The 16812-nt window shown below is 39.5% G+C and overlaps 1 protein-coding gene across 1 annotated transcript in view; it reads left to right on the forward strand.

Moving 5' to 3' along the window:
* Positions 1-2487: 2487 nt before the first annotated feature.
* The window catches only part of cwc22 (CWC22 spliceosome associated protein homolog), an 85396-nt gene continuing 71071 nt past the window's right edge, over positions 2488-16812 (forward strand). The window contains exon 1 of the mRNA XM_063052063.1: positions 2488-2680. Coding sequence (XP_062908133.1) covers positions 2670-2680 — 11 coding nt within the window. The 5' untranslated portion in view covers positions 2488-2669. The remainder of the gene's footprint in view (positions 2681-16812) is intronic.

Raw genomic sequence — 16812 nt, forward strand, 5'->3', positions numbered from 1 at the left:
GGACGAGGCAGTTTGAATTGTTCAACACGGACTTGATGGGCCTCTTTCTGTGCTGTAGTTTTCTATGACTCTTAGCCAATAACAATTTTTCAAAGAACAGGTTTTCCAATATATCTTGACCAATATTTACAAAGTTGCAATACGTAAAACAGTTCATTCACTTTTATTTTACTCTACTGCCATTTGTGCCGTATAAGAACAAAAAGTTCTGGAAGCACTCAGTATGTCTGGCTGTGTCTGTGGAAGTAAACCAAAGTTTCAGATCAAAGATTATTGTCAAAACTGGAACAGAGAGAGAAATCAAGTTCATTTAAGTTACATAGAAGGTGGAGAGAGGGATGGATTGGACAAAGGGCATATCTTTGAATGGGTGAGACCATGAATGGTAGAGCCTACAAGCATATTGAGAAACTGCAAGGCCAAGGAGCCATAAGGTGGCAGTAGAAGTAGATAAAATGGGGCATAGAATATCAGAGCAGGGAGGATTTATACAACTTCATGTAACATTGATTGGGATACAGATGGAGTCCTGTGTGCACTTTTGTTCTGGTATGGCACTGGTGAACTGAAATACCCGTTTCTGTGCTGTATGACTCCATAATCATGGTGGCCGTGAGGATAAATTAGTGATGTCTTTCAGTCAAATGGATTGGTGGGGAGGCTAGAAAATGATAATACAAACAAAGAAGCCTAATTGTTGCACGTAACAGTATTATGAGACATGCCTGACAGGCCAGGCTCTACTCATAGAGAAAATAAATTGTGTTGATTTGAGAGGTCATGACTTATAGCAGAAACAACCACCCTTGGTACAAAGAGAGAAAGCAAGTTACAAGAAGTTGGAGAATTTGTTATCAAGTCCAGATGGGACCAACCGTGACTGCTTTGAAAGTACTGAATTAGCAGGACTTTGAACATTCTCAAAACGACTTGAAGGTAGTTTATAAACACAATTCTTTTTTTTTCCTTTTGTTCTTTCTTCTGGAGCCAAATATGCAATAGATAGTGCAACAAATAGCTGATGAATTCTTTCCCTATCATCTCTTGGCTCTGGTTGTTGTGACACAGTAGCACAACTAGTAAGTAGAGTTATTGCCTCACGGAGCAGAGATACAGATCCAGTCCTGACCTTCAGCACTGCCTGTGTGGATTTTATATGTTCTCCCTGTCATTCCTCTTCTTTGTCCCAGTTTCCTCCCAAGTGTGGGCTCATAGGTTAGATTGGCTCTGTAAATTGCTCCTGGTGTGTTGGTGAGTGGTTGAATTTGTGGGGGGGGGGGAGAAAGTGGGAAGGTGATGAGAATGTGAGGAGAATAAAGCATTAAAATGGGATAAATGTAGAATTTGGGAGGCTCATGGTCAATGTGGACTCGGTGTGCCAAAGGTCCTGTTTCCAAGCTGTATCTATGGCTCTATTTTCTTTGGAAGGAATCACAACTACCACTGTTTTATTTCCAATGTCTGTGAGCTCCACCTGTTGCAGCTCCTAAAATATGGGACATAAAAGATATCTGAGAACTTCAGACATGCTCCTTTATGATTGAAGCACATAGAGCCAAGAGGGCAGGTCCACCCATAAAATAGTTCTATATAGCTCAACAATACTTGCTATCCCTGCATTGTAGGTGACCGTGACCAAAGATAAGCCTCGAGTCTTTTCCCTTCCCATTTCCTGCTATTTCCTTGGTTCTCCTGTGCTTGGGGAACAGTAACCCAGGAACCAGATTAGATCCAAGGCAAACTCCTAGGTCCAATCAGATTTAGGTCAATACCCAGCTCAAGATGCAGGTGTCCTGTACCAGTGGGTTCAGGTCTCTCAGAGTTGGGGTACTGCATTGGTGTCTCAGGTTTGTTACTGTGCAAGATTGTTAAGGTACTATGGTGCTCGGCACAAACCTGTGAGCATATAACTCTACAATAATATTGCAGATCTATCACCCTGTAACTGTACTACACAGGTTTCTACATGACACTACTGTACTTAAAATTTCAAGTTCCTCACCTACCACAGCCTTCCTTCCAGATTTTATTCTTGTTCGTGAAAGGGGTCTGTGAAGTAATGATTATTAAGGGCAAACCGTAGAAAGCGCATACAGCTTACTGACTTTAGTGAGTGAGAAATGACCCTCAGAAAGCGAAAGGTAGCTTTAAAGAAAATATGACCGGCGAAATGTTTCCTTCTCTTGAATGGCCCTCGGAAGTGGTTTTGGATGGGAAGACTCGTTTCCCCACTGAAGAGTTGTACACTACTCTTTTGAAGGCGCTTGCAATTAGATGGAAGGTGATCTGAAAGCGGGGAATCGCTTATGTCTGCACTTAAGGAAGCTGATGTTGCAGTTGGCGGCTTGGCGTGAACGCGGAAGTTTCCAGACGCGGAACGTGAGGTGGCGTTGCCGAATGACAGCGCTTGTTCCCCAGTGCCGGGTCTGAAGGCGGGAGTCGGGGCGCTGCGCTTCACTCCTCCAGCCTGAGGGGGTGCGCGCTCTGGCTGGGTACAGCTGCACCGGCGTGCGCGGCGCATCCTCCCTGTGTCTCGCTGCACTGGGACCCCACCATATGGTGAAGTGAAAGTTACGGCTCTAAGGTGGTAAAGTTTCGTTGTTTGGAAGCGCAGCAGAGTGCGGTGCCCGGCGGTGCACGAAGCGGGGGCCGCCGCCTTGCTCTCAGAAATGGCCAGGCGGTGAGTTGTCTTCTCTTCCGCCTGCTTTCGGGCGAGCGCAGGCCGCGATGCCTGGAGCTGTCGGTGACTAAGAAGCCGGTCAGGGAGTGCCAGGGCTCGGCAGCAGACGCGGAGGCGCGGCAGGCTGAGGTTGGGGCCCAAGTGTTGCGTATTTGTGCGGCCGGCCGAGCCGGGTCGGACTGACTTGGGCTCGATCGTGTTAAGTTGTCATCGTTCAGGAGTTGGAGCTAGGTTGGGAGAAAGCAGGATTGCTCGCAGTGTGATGGTGGCGGCGAGTGGGTCTTTCGCTACACCCCTAAGATAGGAGCTTGTGTCCTGACATAACTGGTAATTTCAAACTTGGAACTGGGTTTCCAACTCCAGTTTAAAACTCTGTGCTAAATTGCTGTTCACTTGGTGAGAAACAGCTTTTTTTTTGTCAATTTCTTCTGCATATTATTTGCTGGTTATTATTTTGGGCAGTATTGTAATTTATATATAAATTTTTAAATGTAAATATTTTATTGTAGAATGTGAAATACTATGAATGCGACCAGGTCAACTTTTGGTAAAGCAAAATCATGTTGGATATTTAGTCCTGAATTTAGTAAAATAATTTGTATTTAGGCTCAAACTGTCGAAATTGAGTCCCTTAAGTAGTTTGTAGCAAATATGAATTTGGTGACCTTTGAAATGCAAATTATTGGGAAACTAACATCATAAGTTAAATATGACAATACAAGGTGCCGGCAGACATACCTTTACTTCAGTATACTGATTTAAAATTATTCATATGCATTTATGAACAAAATAGGCTGTTACATCTAGATTGGCAAATATAGCTATTTGGACAAGGCTCCAGAGTTGTTTCTGAATTATTTGATCTCATTTGGAGAATTTGTAAAGTCATTTTGTTTCAGCAGTTAGCATTTGGTAAGTGGGAACCATCACAAGCATTGTAAACACAATCGAAATGAACACACTAATGCAGTTGAATAATCACTTTTGGACTATACTTGACTCTGTTTTTGTGGCTTGGTCAGTTTGTTTGAAAGCACCTGACAAAATAAGAACATGCAGAATAGGGCGAGAGAGGGGTCTGGGCCTGAAATGTCGACTGTACTTTTTTTTTCCATGGATGCTGCCTGGCCTGCTGAGTTTCTCCAGCGTTTTGTGTGTGTTACATGAAGAATAGGAACAGGAGTAGAGTAGTAGCAACAATTCAGTAAAGTTACAGGGATCTGCAGATTTCCTCGTGTTTGCAAAGTTACAGGGATGTTGTTTTCTATTGAAGGCACCAGATATGTTATTGCTGTCGATCTATACAATGGGAGAAATTTATTATTGGGAATAGAGCTTATCAAAAAAGCTTAAAGTCAGCAAATATAATTCTGAACAACAGGAATTCTGCAGATGCCGGAAATTCAAGCAACATACATAAAAGTTGCTGGTGAACGCAGCAGGCCAGGCAGCATCTCCAGGAAGAGGTGCAGTCGACGTTTCAGGCCGAGACCCTTCGTCAGGACTAACTGAAGGAAGAGTGAGTAAGGGATTTGAGAGGGGGAGGGGGAGATACAAAATTTTTGGACTCCCCCTCCCCCTCCAACTTTCAAATCCCTTACTCACTCTTCCTTCAGTTAGTCTTGACGAAGGGTCTCGGCCTGAAACGTCGACTGCACCTCTTCCTGGAGATGCTGCCTGGCCTGCTGCGCTCACCAGCAACTTTTATATATAATTCTGATTCTATTTTTGTGAAAAGATGTAGGTCCCCTATTATGTACCAATGGCCCTTGGAATGTTGAAAAGCTTTAACAGTCAGCATATAATTTCTTTATGTCGTCATATCTACAACCATTTTGTTTTGCAACTAGGAAGTGACCAGATTTGTTTTTTAATGCACAACAATTGTAATGTTGTTCATGCTTAAATGCTATTTTAATGGCATTGTTCTTGTCCTCTGTAGATCATGGTTCCATCCAATTTCTTTCCATGCACTGTGCTAGGCATAGGCAAATGTTCTGAGGAATACTACTTTTTGCATTGCATTGGATTGATGTTCCCCCTCTACAGTGTTATTGCAAGGTCATGAGAATTCACCCATTTTCTTGCTCAGTATTTATTCTGGATGAAAGCCTTCTTAGTTGTAGGAACTTCCTGTGTTCAGATTGTCTGAAGACAATTTTCTGCGAACGTCATTTGCATTTTCTGGCGATAAAGAATATTCAACATACTGATAATATAAAAAGCTTGTCCATTGTTTTTGCGATTATCTCATGGGGTTTTCCAGTTTCAGATGAAATCCAAGCCACTCACATCAGAGTGTTCTCATTTTGTTCTAAGCATCTTAACTTTAAACTGAAAGTGTCAAACCTCTTTAACTTAATATCAACTTTTCCATCTCTTCAATTACTTGTGTGAAATGACTTAAGCTTAAATTAGAGTGGAATCTGGTATCATTAAGGAAGCAATAAATTCCATGGGTAAAGGATGAAGGAGGATAATCTAGTTTATTATCTCATGATATTTACCCCTCATATTTTTCTCTTTTTAAGATAGCGCCTCATTCTGCATTCTAGTGAATAAAATGCAAACCAATTCAACCGTTCCATAGAACTCAGGTTCTCAAGTCCCAGCAACATCCTTGTAAATTTTTTCTGCACTCTTTCAAGCTTTTCAACACCTTTCCTATACTAATTGCATATAGTACTCAATATTTGCCTTCAGCAGCATCTTATACAACTTCAACATAACATCCCAACTTCTGTTCTCAGTACTTGATTTATGAAGCCCAGCTGTCTTCACAACCCTATCTACTTGTAACACTTTTAAGGAACTTTAAATCTGTATGAAATGTACCAGAGTCAAGAATGGTTCCAGAGGAAAATCACAAATGTCACTCCACACTTTGAGAAGGAAGGGAGGCAAAAGAATGGAAATGAGAGGGCAGTTAGTTTGACTTCAGTGGTTGGTAAGATATTGGAGTCCACTATTAAGGATGAGGTTTAGGTAGATTTTGAGGCACACTATTAAAAAAAAAGCCAAAGTGAGTATGATTTTGAGAAGGTGCCACACATGAGGCTGCGTGACAAGATAAGATACTAGCATTGATAGATTGGTTTACTGTCAGGACAAGAATGGGAATAAAGGGATCTTTTAATGATTGGCTTGTGGTGTTGCACAGGGATCAGTATTGGGAACGCTTTTCATGTTTTATATCAATGATTTTTGGATAATGGAATTGATGGCTTTGTGGTCATGTTTGTGGATAATATAAAGTTAGGTGGAAGGCAGGTAGTGTTGAGGAAGCACAGGAGGACATAGATTAGAAGAATGGGTGAAGAAGTGGCAGATACAATATAGTGTGGTAAGGATTGATAGAAGGAATAAAGGCACATACTATTTTCTAAACAGAGAAAATTGAGAAGTTAGAGGTGCAAGAGGACTCGATAGTCCTCGTGCAGGATTCCCTGAAGTTAACTTGCAGGTTGAGACATTGGTAAGGAAGACAAATGCAATGTTAACTTGATTTCAAGAGGGCAACAATACAAAAGCAAGGATATAATGCTGATACTTTATAAAGCATTGGTCAGACCCCATATGGAGTATTGTGAGCAGTTTTGTGCTCCTTATCTAAGAAAAGATGTACTGGCATTTGAGAGGGTCCAGAGGAGGTTCACAAGAATTATCATGAGAATGAAAGGGTTAATATAGTTAACCCTTCAATGGATTCTGATAAGACGGCAGCTTGTACAGTCACAGCAGCCTCTCTGGGTCTAACCAAAGGTAGAATGGTTTGTTGTTTATGTATATTTTATGATAGCAAGACGCTGCTGCATTTTAAGAACTTGAAACTGCATACCATGTTGTTACGTGGACTTGTTGCATACTGTTGTTGGGTGGAGACAGTGCATGGTTTTACAAACAGTGTAAATGATTGTCGTGGACATTTCTTTTGTAATTGCAAGACCCTGTTGGACATTGGTAATGCAGAATACAGCAAGTCCGGTTCACTGGGCAGCCATGTTGCCTTGGTTGTTCCACAGACTTGGACTTAATGTCACATGTGCAGCCTCCCAGGAGAGAAGACACTGAGGCAGAATGAGAGAGTGCACTGGAATCTACTGGGTTGGGGGTTCTGCCCTCCAGTATTCGGTCTCTGGAAGACAAGCTGGACCAGGACAAAACCCAGTGCACCATCAATCTACAGCCCATGCCACTACAGGCCGTATTTTTTTGTGTGTATGCTCTTTTCTGCTATTGTAACTATATGCGCTGTTGGTTTGCACTTTGACCTTGGAGGAATGCTGTTTTGTTTGGCTGTATTCATGTATGATTGACAATTAAGCTTGTGTGAGGAGTGTTAGATTGCTCTGGGCCTGTACTCACTGGGATTTAGAAGAATGAGGAGGGATTGCTGAAAACCTTAATTCAGTTTATCATAAGATATAGGAGCAGAATTGGGCCATTTGGCCCATCACATAATTAGGGGTAAAAATAAAATCATTATCTTTTAATTGCTCCTCCACTGTCCATTTTATCTTTACCAACCAAGACTCTTTTGCTCATCCTATCAATTTTCGTCTTTCCTTGCGATATGAAATTGCTATGTAAATTGACCTAAGGTTTATTTCTTTTAGAAGACCCTGGGTTGGGTTGAGTTGTTAAACTGAGACTCGGTGGCTGCCCTCTCAGATAAGTGCACAAGATACCATTACAGCATTTCAATGAAGAGCAGGACAATTATCCATAGAGTCCTGGACAAATTTATCCCTCTATTTTTATCAGTAAAATAGATTATCTGGTCATTATTTATGTTGCTTTTTTGTTTAGCTTGCTGTGTGGAAATTAACTGCCACTTTACTCTGAACTTAGAGTAGTTGACTCTGTATTTCACTATCAGTGGAGTTTTTTGAAGTCTTCATTGGAACATAAAAGGATATATATATAATATCCATACTCAGAAACTGGTTTTTCTTTTAGGTGACATTATCAAATTTTGTTTGAGAAATCTTAAAGCACTTGGGGTATTCTGCTTTGTTAAGGTTTTAGTGACTACAAATTATCACTGTTCTATTGTGTCAAGAATATGTGCTGAAATTATGCAATGTGCTAGAGCTTTGAATGCATTGTTAGTGAATAAAATCTTCAAGGTATATAAATTTTGGGAGTTCCTTGATGGTACTTGAAATTAATGTTTATAAGCAAGTGTTCTTGGCATTTGTATCAGTGTTCCAAGTACAAACAAGCCTTTCATTCTAGCAGGTTTAAACTGATGGTGCTCTCTTGAGCTACTTCATTTAACTCCATTTGTTAGCTCTGTGTTGCATTCTCATTCGTGAATTCTTTTGGATTCTCTTTAAATGCATCTACTAAAATCTGGAATGAGTTCTACCTTTTAAACGCTGAGCATGGTCAGGATCAGCTTTATTATCACCTCTGTATGTTGGGAAATTGTTTTGCAGCAGTGCAGTGCAATACATAGAAAATTATTTTCAGTTTCAATAAGAAACATAAAAAATTCTGCAAACAGAGAGCAAATTAAATGATGTACATGGACTTTTCAGAAGTCTGATGAAAGAGGGGTAGAAGCTGCTCCTAAAACATTGAGTGTGTCTTTAGGCTCTTGTACCTCCTTCCTGATGGTAGTGATGAGAAGACGGCATGTCCTGGATGATGAGGGTCCTTAATGATGGATACTGCCTTTTCGAGCAGTACCTTTTGAAAATGTCCTCCATTGTGGGGAGGCTAGTGCCTATGTTGGAGCTGGCTGAGTTTGCAAATTTCTGCAGCTTTTTCCTATCTTGTGCAGTGGCCTCTCCAGACCAGACGGTGACGCACCAGTTAGAATGCTCTCCACGGTACAACTGCAGAAATTTGCGACAGTCTTTGATGACATACAAAATCTCCTCAAACTCTTTATGAAATGTAGCTGCTGATGTGCCGCCTTTGTAATTGCATGATCATGTTGGGCCTGGGATTAATCCTATGAGGTGTTGATGCCCAGGAACCTGAAGGTGCTCACATTTCCTCTGCTGAATTCTCAATGAGGACTGGTGTGTGTTCTCCTTCCTGAACTCCACAATTAGTTCCTTGGTCATACTGACTTCAAGTGTAAGATTGTGGTTGTGACACCACTCAACCAGCTGATCTATCACATTCCACCATTTCACCATCTGAGATTTATAGATGGCGTGAGCTGTGCCCAGTCGTAGTCATGAATGTAAAGAGAGCAGAGCAGTGGACCTAGCAGGCATCCTTGAAGTGCACCTATTTTGGTTGTCACCGAGGAGATGTTGTTTTTGATCTGTGGTCTCCAGATGAAAAAATCAAGGATCCAGTTGCAGAGGAGGCTACAGAGCATAGGTTTTGAAATTTGTTGATTTGTACTGAGGGTACGTGTTGAACATTCAGTTGAAAGCAAATAACTGCAGCCTGATATAGGTATTCAAGGCAGAGTAGAGAGCCAATGAGTTTGCATCCTTTGCAGACCTGCTGTGATGGTAGCAAATTGCTAGTCTTTGCTCAGGCAAGAGTTAATTCTAGACATGACCAACCTCCCAAGGTACATCATCACAGTAGATATGTGTGCTACCAGGAGATAGTTGTTAAGGCAGCTCAGTGCACTGCCAAGTAAATCATCTAGACCTGACACCTCTTCCTCTTGAAAGATGTTCTGACATTGGCCTCCGAGACGGATATTGCAGGGTTGCCAGATGCTGCAGCAATTCTCACAGAGCTGCCTTTCTTAAAAATTAACTATCTGCTCTTTTACAATTTTAAAATATTTTGTCTTGCAGTTAAATTATTTTGACATTCTCAAATGCACATTCCGTCAGTTAGGTTAGTAATTGAAGCATCATTGAACAGCATCATAAAAGCATTTTAGTTTCAGAGTAATTGAGTGAATTAAATCCTTCAAGAAAATAACGATGGAGAATTTTTGTTGTTTTTTTTTGTTCGTGTCTGTTAATGTTTGTCCTTGATTTCGCTAATCTTCAGAATGAGGTATCATTATCACAATCTTCAATCTGGAAGGATGGGTTTTGAAACTTGATGCCCTGCTACGTTTTATTGGTATGTGCAGATGGAGTGCATTTTTTTTGGAGGATCCAAAGCATTAGCAGGAACAATGCTGGCCATGTTATCCAGCACAAAATTCCAAACCTTGAGTCGGCACTCCAATTTGAACTCAAACCAAGCAACACACATCAAAGTTGCTGGTGAACACAGCAGGCCAGGCAGCATCTCTAGGAAGAGGACTGACGAAGGGTCTTGGCCCAAAACGTCGACTGTACCTCTTCCTAGAGATGCTGCCTGGCCTGCTGCGTTCACCAGCAACTTTGATGTGTGTTGCTTGAATTTCCAGCATCTGCAGAATACCTCGTGTGAACTCAAATCAAACAGCTTTGCAAGTTTGATCTGCATGCATCACCATATCACCAGTAATGTTGGAACAAATTAATATTTTGCCAGTTAATTTTGGGGGATTTTTTTGCTATATCTTACCATGATTGATTTTCATGTAGATGTCCATTATGTTTTCACAAAATGCATTGAAAATCTTGTTTTAATTTTTACACTGGTTTTGGAATCAAAAGGGCAATTCTTTCATTCTCGGTGCTAACCCTGCCGTAAACCTGATTTAAAAAAAATTTACAGCAGTTACATGCATGTTTTCCTGGATCTACACCAAAACTCAAGAAACTTTTCTGGCATGGGAATTTTCTTCTAGGTTTTAACATTGTGTGGGATTGTCAAGTTATAAATTCGAAGATGGGTTAAGTATGCAATTTCCAAATGCAGATGTCTTTATATTAATTGGTACACTGGGGTTAGTAGCTCTTAAAAGAGAAAAGATTGACTATTAAACATCCTTTTCTCTGATACTACGAATTAACAAAATATTTTGACGAAGAGCATGTTTTATGCAAGCTCCCTATTATTCTTTTTCACTTCAATTTTTCTTTTGGAGTTCACTTGAAAATGTAATGCTTATTCTGCAGTGAACATGGGTGATTAATTGTGTGGGCTTCATGGAAGCATAGCGATCTAAATCTTCCAGTGGCTGATAGGCTGTTTGGAGTAATTTGTATTTATCTGTGATGTATGCGGAAATGTCAGTCGTGGAGGATTTTGTGATGAATTTGGCTCTGAAGATGCCATTGTTGGGTTGAACCTATTTCATTTTATAGATATAGTTGGAAGAAATCTACTTTCTCTAAGACGCACTCTCCCTGCAGCTCTTAACTCAATTTCAAAATTATGACATCTCTGACAACCAGACTTCTTATTTTTGATATGTTTTAAAGGCATAAAATTGCAGCAAATGCTGTAATGGATGTGTACATGTCTGTTGTGTGAAGCTGGGAATTGGATTCATGTTTATAATCTCTTCTAAGCATGTAAATGACATTAATTTGTATTAACTACAGTTTAGATATTTTATATCACCAGTAATGTTGGAACAAATTAATATTTTGCCAGTTAATTTTGGGGGACTTTTTTGCTATATCTTACCATGATTGATTTTCATGTAGATGTCCATTATGTTTTCACAAAATGCATTGAAAATCTTGTTTTAATTTTTACATTGGTTTTAGAATCAAAAGGGCAATTCTTTCATTCTCGGTGCTAACCCTGCCGTAAACCTGATTAAAAAAAAATTTACAGCAGTTACATGCAGTAATGAATATATAGAACAAGTAGTGGGATTAACCATTCACTGTCATCCTTGACTCAACTAAATATTGCACTATCAGGTCTTGTCCTCTGAAACTTAACTTCGTGATCATGTTGAAATGTAAAGGTAGTAATCTAAATAGAATTGCAGCTAAATAAACTTTATATTTTAAAGAGGAATCATGGAAATTTAGCAGAATATCTATTGCTGTTAAAAAGGGCTTATTGATCCTGGTGAAGAAATATGTTAAATCTTTGCCTCCATTTATTTGTCTTTTCGGGAGTACTGTAAATTTTTCTGATGTGCTTAGAGAAATAGAAAATTATTTGGATTCTGTATTTTGATACCTGTCTAATGTGTGTGAGGAGGTTAAATACTACATATTTTTCAGCCAAATTAGGTTTTTGGATTGTATTTGACTTTATGCTGATACATGATTTAAAAGTGAGATTAATGAAAATTACATTGTAGTGTTGTGCTTTGAGATGATGGATTGATCAGTGAAGGTTTCCAATTATATATCTTTGAACAAAAAATTAATATTTTTTTTCTTCTGCTCCCACTGGGGAAATTTTTGTTCTTTGGGACAAGAGAATTGAAAATACGTAAGATATTTTGCAAATAAGTGTGTGATTAAAAAGGATAAATTATTTGGACTGTAATTGAATATGAATGAGTTTCAGGATGGAAGTTTGTGATGACAAAATGGGATTGATTTATGTTAGAAATGCTGATGGCTGGTGATTCAGTGAAAGAAGAACATTTTCTATCTCTAAATAGTACTTGCATATTGCAAGTAATGTTAAAGTATACATCTCGAACAAAACACCTCCACCTTGGCATTACTGCACTTGAATTAAGTTTGCAAATGGCAACAGCATGCTTTTGCTATTCTTAGAACAGCTGCAGTTGGCCTGCAAAATGTTCATTACTCCTTTTCCAGAATTCAAGCAACCATAGAAATACTAACAAAATTTGTGATATTGTTTTGGATCAGTCAAAAAAACTTCTTGGCCCTTTTAATCATTGTGAAAGATGGTATTTATACATACTTTTCAGAAATGATTATTTGTTATATCTCACTAGATTATTGATCCTTTTACTTACCATTTTTACTTTTAAAAAACTCACCAAAGATTTATGCATGTGGTCTGGGCTCGTGCACAAACCATATAAGTGGTGCAATTGGGGAATTTCCTTAAGATTTTGCCATTATTTATTCTTCAAGCAGTGCAACAAAATGACTAACTACTGATTTGGAAACGAGAGAATCTGCAGATGCTGGAAATCCAAGCAACATACACAAAATGCTGGGTGAGCTCAGCAATCCAGGTAGCATCTATGGAAAAAAGTGCAGTCGATGTTTCGGGACAAGACTCAAGGTCTTGGCCCAAAATGTTGACTGTAGATGCTGCCTGGCCTGCTGTTTTCCTCCAGCATTTTGTGTGAACTACTAATTTAGTTTTTGTTTCCTTATTCTTACATTGCATAGCTGTAGCATTAAAAATATTCAAAAGCTTTGATTGCTTAGACACCTTGTCACATTTATGGTGCTGTTGAAATTCCTTGTTATATTATCAATTCTTGTTTGCTTGGATGTTTAATAAAGACATCGGACTAGAAATACTCATCTATTAAGTTTTGGATTGTTTCTGCTCTTCCACGCTAATAAAAACCCTGAGAGTAGTAAATTTAAGAAAAAACATGAATTATAAAAGAAATGCTGGACAGGTTTAAAAGCTGGAACCATTATTCTTGTTGATATTTGCTTGCCTTTCTTTGTTATAAGGAAATTTCATTTTTTGACACATGCCTGCATTCACCTATAGAAAATTAGCTTTAAGATTCAAAAATTAAACAATCTTGCACGTTTGGCAAGGTTTGATATTAATTACATGAATAGCACAATTAGGGATTTTCCCTGATTGCTTCTAGTAGTTTGGTGAGAAAAATATGTAAATAGATAAAGAAAATTTTTGACTTGCAGGTGACCTTTTATTTGGTATAAGTTCTGGTTCAGCCTCCTGGATGCAGTTTGAAAACTATTAATAACTTCAGTCTGAGAAAATTACATCAATTGGTCATAGCTTTCTTTAGTTCTTATCCAGATGCTTCTCTCATACCATTTCTGAAAGTGAAAAATTACGATTGTCATCTATTATTTCTCTACCTCTTGAAGCCTGACAGTGGAGCTGTTTTACTACCTTGGATGGATATAACTGTATTTTCATTGCCAAACTCTGGACATTGCTTCAGAAAATCCCATTATTTAGTACAAATACCAAATTGAATAATGAGTTCACGGTGAAATTGATTGCCTTGGTAAATACAGGTAGGAGCTAAATTATTTTAGAATCAGAATCCAGTTTATTATCCCTAACATACAACATTTGTTATCTGGCAGCAGTACAGTAGCCAATTGTACCTATATAACAATTCTGCAAGGAAAGTGAATGATTTTATTCTAAATGTTTTAAGCAAGAGTAACTGTAGTTCAATTAGCTCGTGTCTCACAGTGGTGAATATATAAATGAGTAAAACTCTTGGATTTTGTTTGTTCTTAATTATCACAATTGGTGTGGACAGTAATTTTAATCTTTCTTTAAGGAGAATATTATCAAATTATTCTTTCTTGTGTGGTCTTGAAATCTGAGTATAACAACTATGGTATAACAACAAGTATGGGAGTAATGCCTCAACTTGTATGAATCTTCTACATCTTAATGAAAGCTCGCACTGACTTAAAAAAACCACATTGAAGAAGTGGCCAAAATTGGAAATGAAGACTGTTGCCTCTAACCCCTGTGTGAACAGAAATGTTTCCCAACCTATGAGTAATCTTTGAAAAATGTTACTGATTTCATTCTCAAATGTAGCAACTAATTTGTTTATTGTGAAGTCTCACAAATAGTAATGGTATGAACTGAGTAGCTTTGTTGCTGTTGAAAGGAAAAAATAGGTTAGGTTTAAGCTGAGCAGCCGTTGTGGGAATAGACAACTGAGGCTTTGGCTCGAGGCTTCAGCAAGAAGAGATGGAGGCAAAGGAATTTGGACTTAGAGCGAGAGCAGGAGGATTGAAAAGAGCTTTTGCTGTGGCTGGTGAGCTCAGCCTCATGTCATGCTCCTCCTGTACAGTGTGGGAACACGGAGGCTGCCAGGGTTCCTGATGACTACGAGTGCTAAAAGTGTGACCAGCTGCAGCTCCTAACAAACTCCATACATTTCCCTACACTGTATTACATCTTCCCATTTCTTTGCCCATGCTCCTAATCTGTCCAAGTTTTTCTCTATACTCCCTGCTTCCTTAACACAACTTGCCACTCTATCCATCCTTGAATTGTTAACAAACTTGGCCAGAAGGGCCTCAATTCCATAATCCAGATCATTCACATACAATGTGAAAGGAAGTGGTCCCAACACCGAACCCTGTAGAACGTCACTAGTCATTGCCAGCCAACTAGAAAAGGCCCACTTAGTGCCCGCCCTTTGCCTCTTGCAAGTCAGCCAATCTTCTATCCGTGCTAGTATCTTCTATATAATACCATGGGCTCTTATCTCACAAAGTAATCTCATGTACGACACTGTGTCAGAGGCCTTCTGGAAATCCAAGTAAGTAACATTCACTGACTCTCCTTTCTCTATCCTGCCTGTTATTTCCTCAAAGAATTCCAATAGATTTGTCAGGCAAAATTTCTCCATCAGGAAACTATGCTGACTTGGACCAACAGATTTTTATTATGCGTGTCCAAGTACTCTATAAGTTCATCCTTAATAAAGGACTCCAACAACTTCCCAACTACTGATGCAAAATACTTGAGTTTGTCAGCCATTTCTTTTGTCTCCCATTACTATCTCTTCAGCATTTTTCTTGCAGTCTGGTATCCATTCTCACCTCTCTTTTACTCTTTCTACATCTGAAAAACTTTTGGTATCCTCTTTCATATTACTGGCTGGCTTACTTTCATATTTCACCTTTTCTCTCCTATTGCTTTCTTAGTTGCCATCTGTTGGTTTTTAAAAGCTTCCCAATCCTCTAACTTTCCACTGCTTTTTGCTATATTGTATGCCGTCTTTCGCTTTTTCGCTGTCTTTGACTTCCCTTGTCAGCCGCGGTTGCCTCATCCTCTCTTTAGAATACTTCTTTAACTTTGAGATGTATCTATCCCGAGCCTTCTAAATTGACCCCAGAAGTTGGAGCCATTGATATTCTGCTGTCATTCCTGCTGGTGTCCCCTTCCAATCAACTTTGGCTGGCTCATCTCTCATGCTCTGTAATTCCCTTTACTCCACTGTAATAGTGAATCATCTCACTTTATCTTCTTCCTCTCCAACTGCAGGGTGAATTCTATAATATTATGATCACTACTTCTGAAGGGTTCCTTTACCTTAAGCTCCCTAATCAATATGATTCATTATATAAAACCCAATCCAGAATTGCCCTTCCCCGAGTTGGCTCAACCACAGACTGCTTGAAAGAGCCATCTTCTAGGCACTCTACAAATTCCCCCTCTTGGGATGCAGCAGCTACATGATTTTCCCAATCTGCCTACATTTTGAAATCCCCCATTACTATCATAATACTGTCCTTTTGACATGCATTTTCTATCTCCCATTGTAATTTATATCCCATGTCCTGGCTACTATTTGGAGGCCTGTATATAACTCCCATCAAGGTATTTTTACCTTTGCAATTTCTTAACTCTACCCACAAAGATTCTACGTCACCTCTTTCCGGGGGTTTGATTTCATTTTTTACTAATGGAGCCACTCTATCCCCTTTGCCTACCTGCCTGTCCTTTCAATACAATGTATATCCTTGGATGTTAAGCACCCAACTACGATCTTCTTTCATCCACGACTCACTGACACCCACAACGCCCTACCTGCCAATCTCTAATTGCACTACAACATCATCTACCTCATTCTGTATGTTGTGTGCATTCAAATATAATACCTTCAGTCCAGTATTCATCACCCTTTTCGATTTTGCCTCCATATTCCACTTCACATCATCCCACAGACTACAGTTTTGCCCTATCATCTGGCAGCTCAGTCTCACTACACACTGCATCCACTTGTATATCAACTACCTCATACTCATTCTGGTTCCCATCCCCCTGTCAAATTAGTTTAATCCCTCCCCAATAGTTCTAGCAAACCTGCCCACAAGAATGTTGGACCTCTTTCTCCCCCCCCCCCCCCCCCGGGTTCGGGTGTAACCTGTCCTTTTTGTACGGATTATACCTTTCCCCGAAGAGATCCAAATGATCTGAAAATCTGACGCACTACACCAATTCCTTGCTGAGCATTTTTCTCCCAAGTCACCCTATTCTTAACTTCACTGGTATGTGGCATAGGCAGCAATCCAGAGTTTACTACTCTGCAAGTCTTGCTTTTCAGCTTTCAACCTAGCTCCCTATATTCTCTCTTTAGGACCTCCTCTCATTTCCTATTAAGGTCATGAGTGCCAATA

Source organism: Mobula hypostoma, chromosome 6 (genome assembly GCF_963921235.1).
Source record: "Mobula hypostoma chromosome 6, sMobHyp1.1, whole genome shotgun sequence".
Taxonomy (NCBI): domain Eukaryota; kingdom Metazoa; phylum Chordata; class Chondrichthyes; order Myliobatiformes; family Myliobatidae; genus Mobula; species Mobula hypostoma.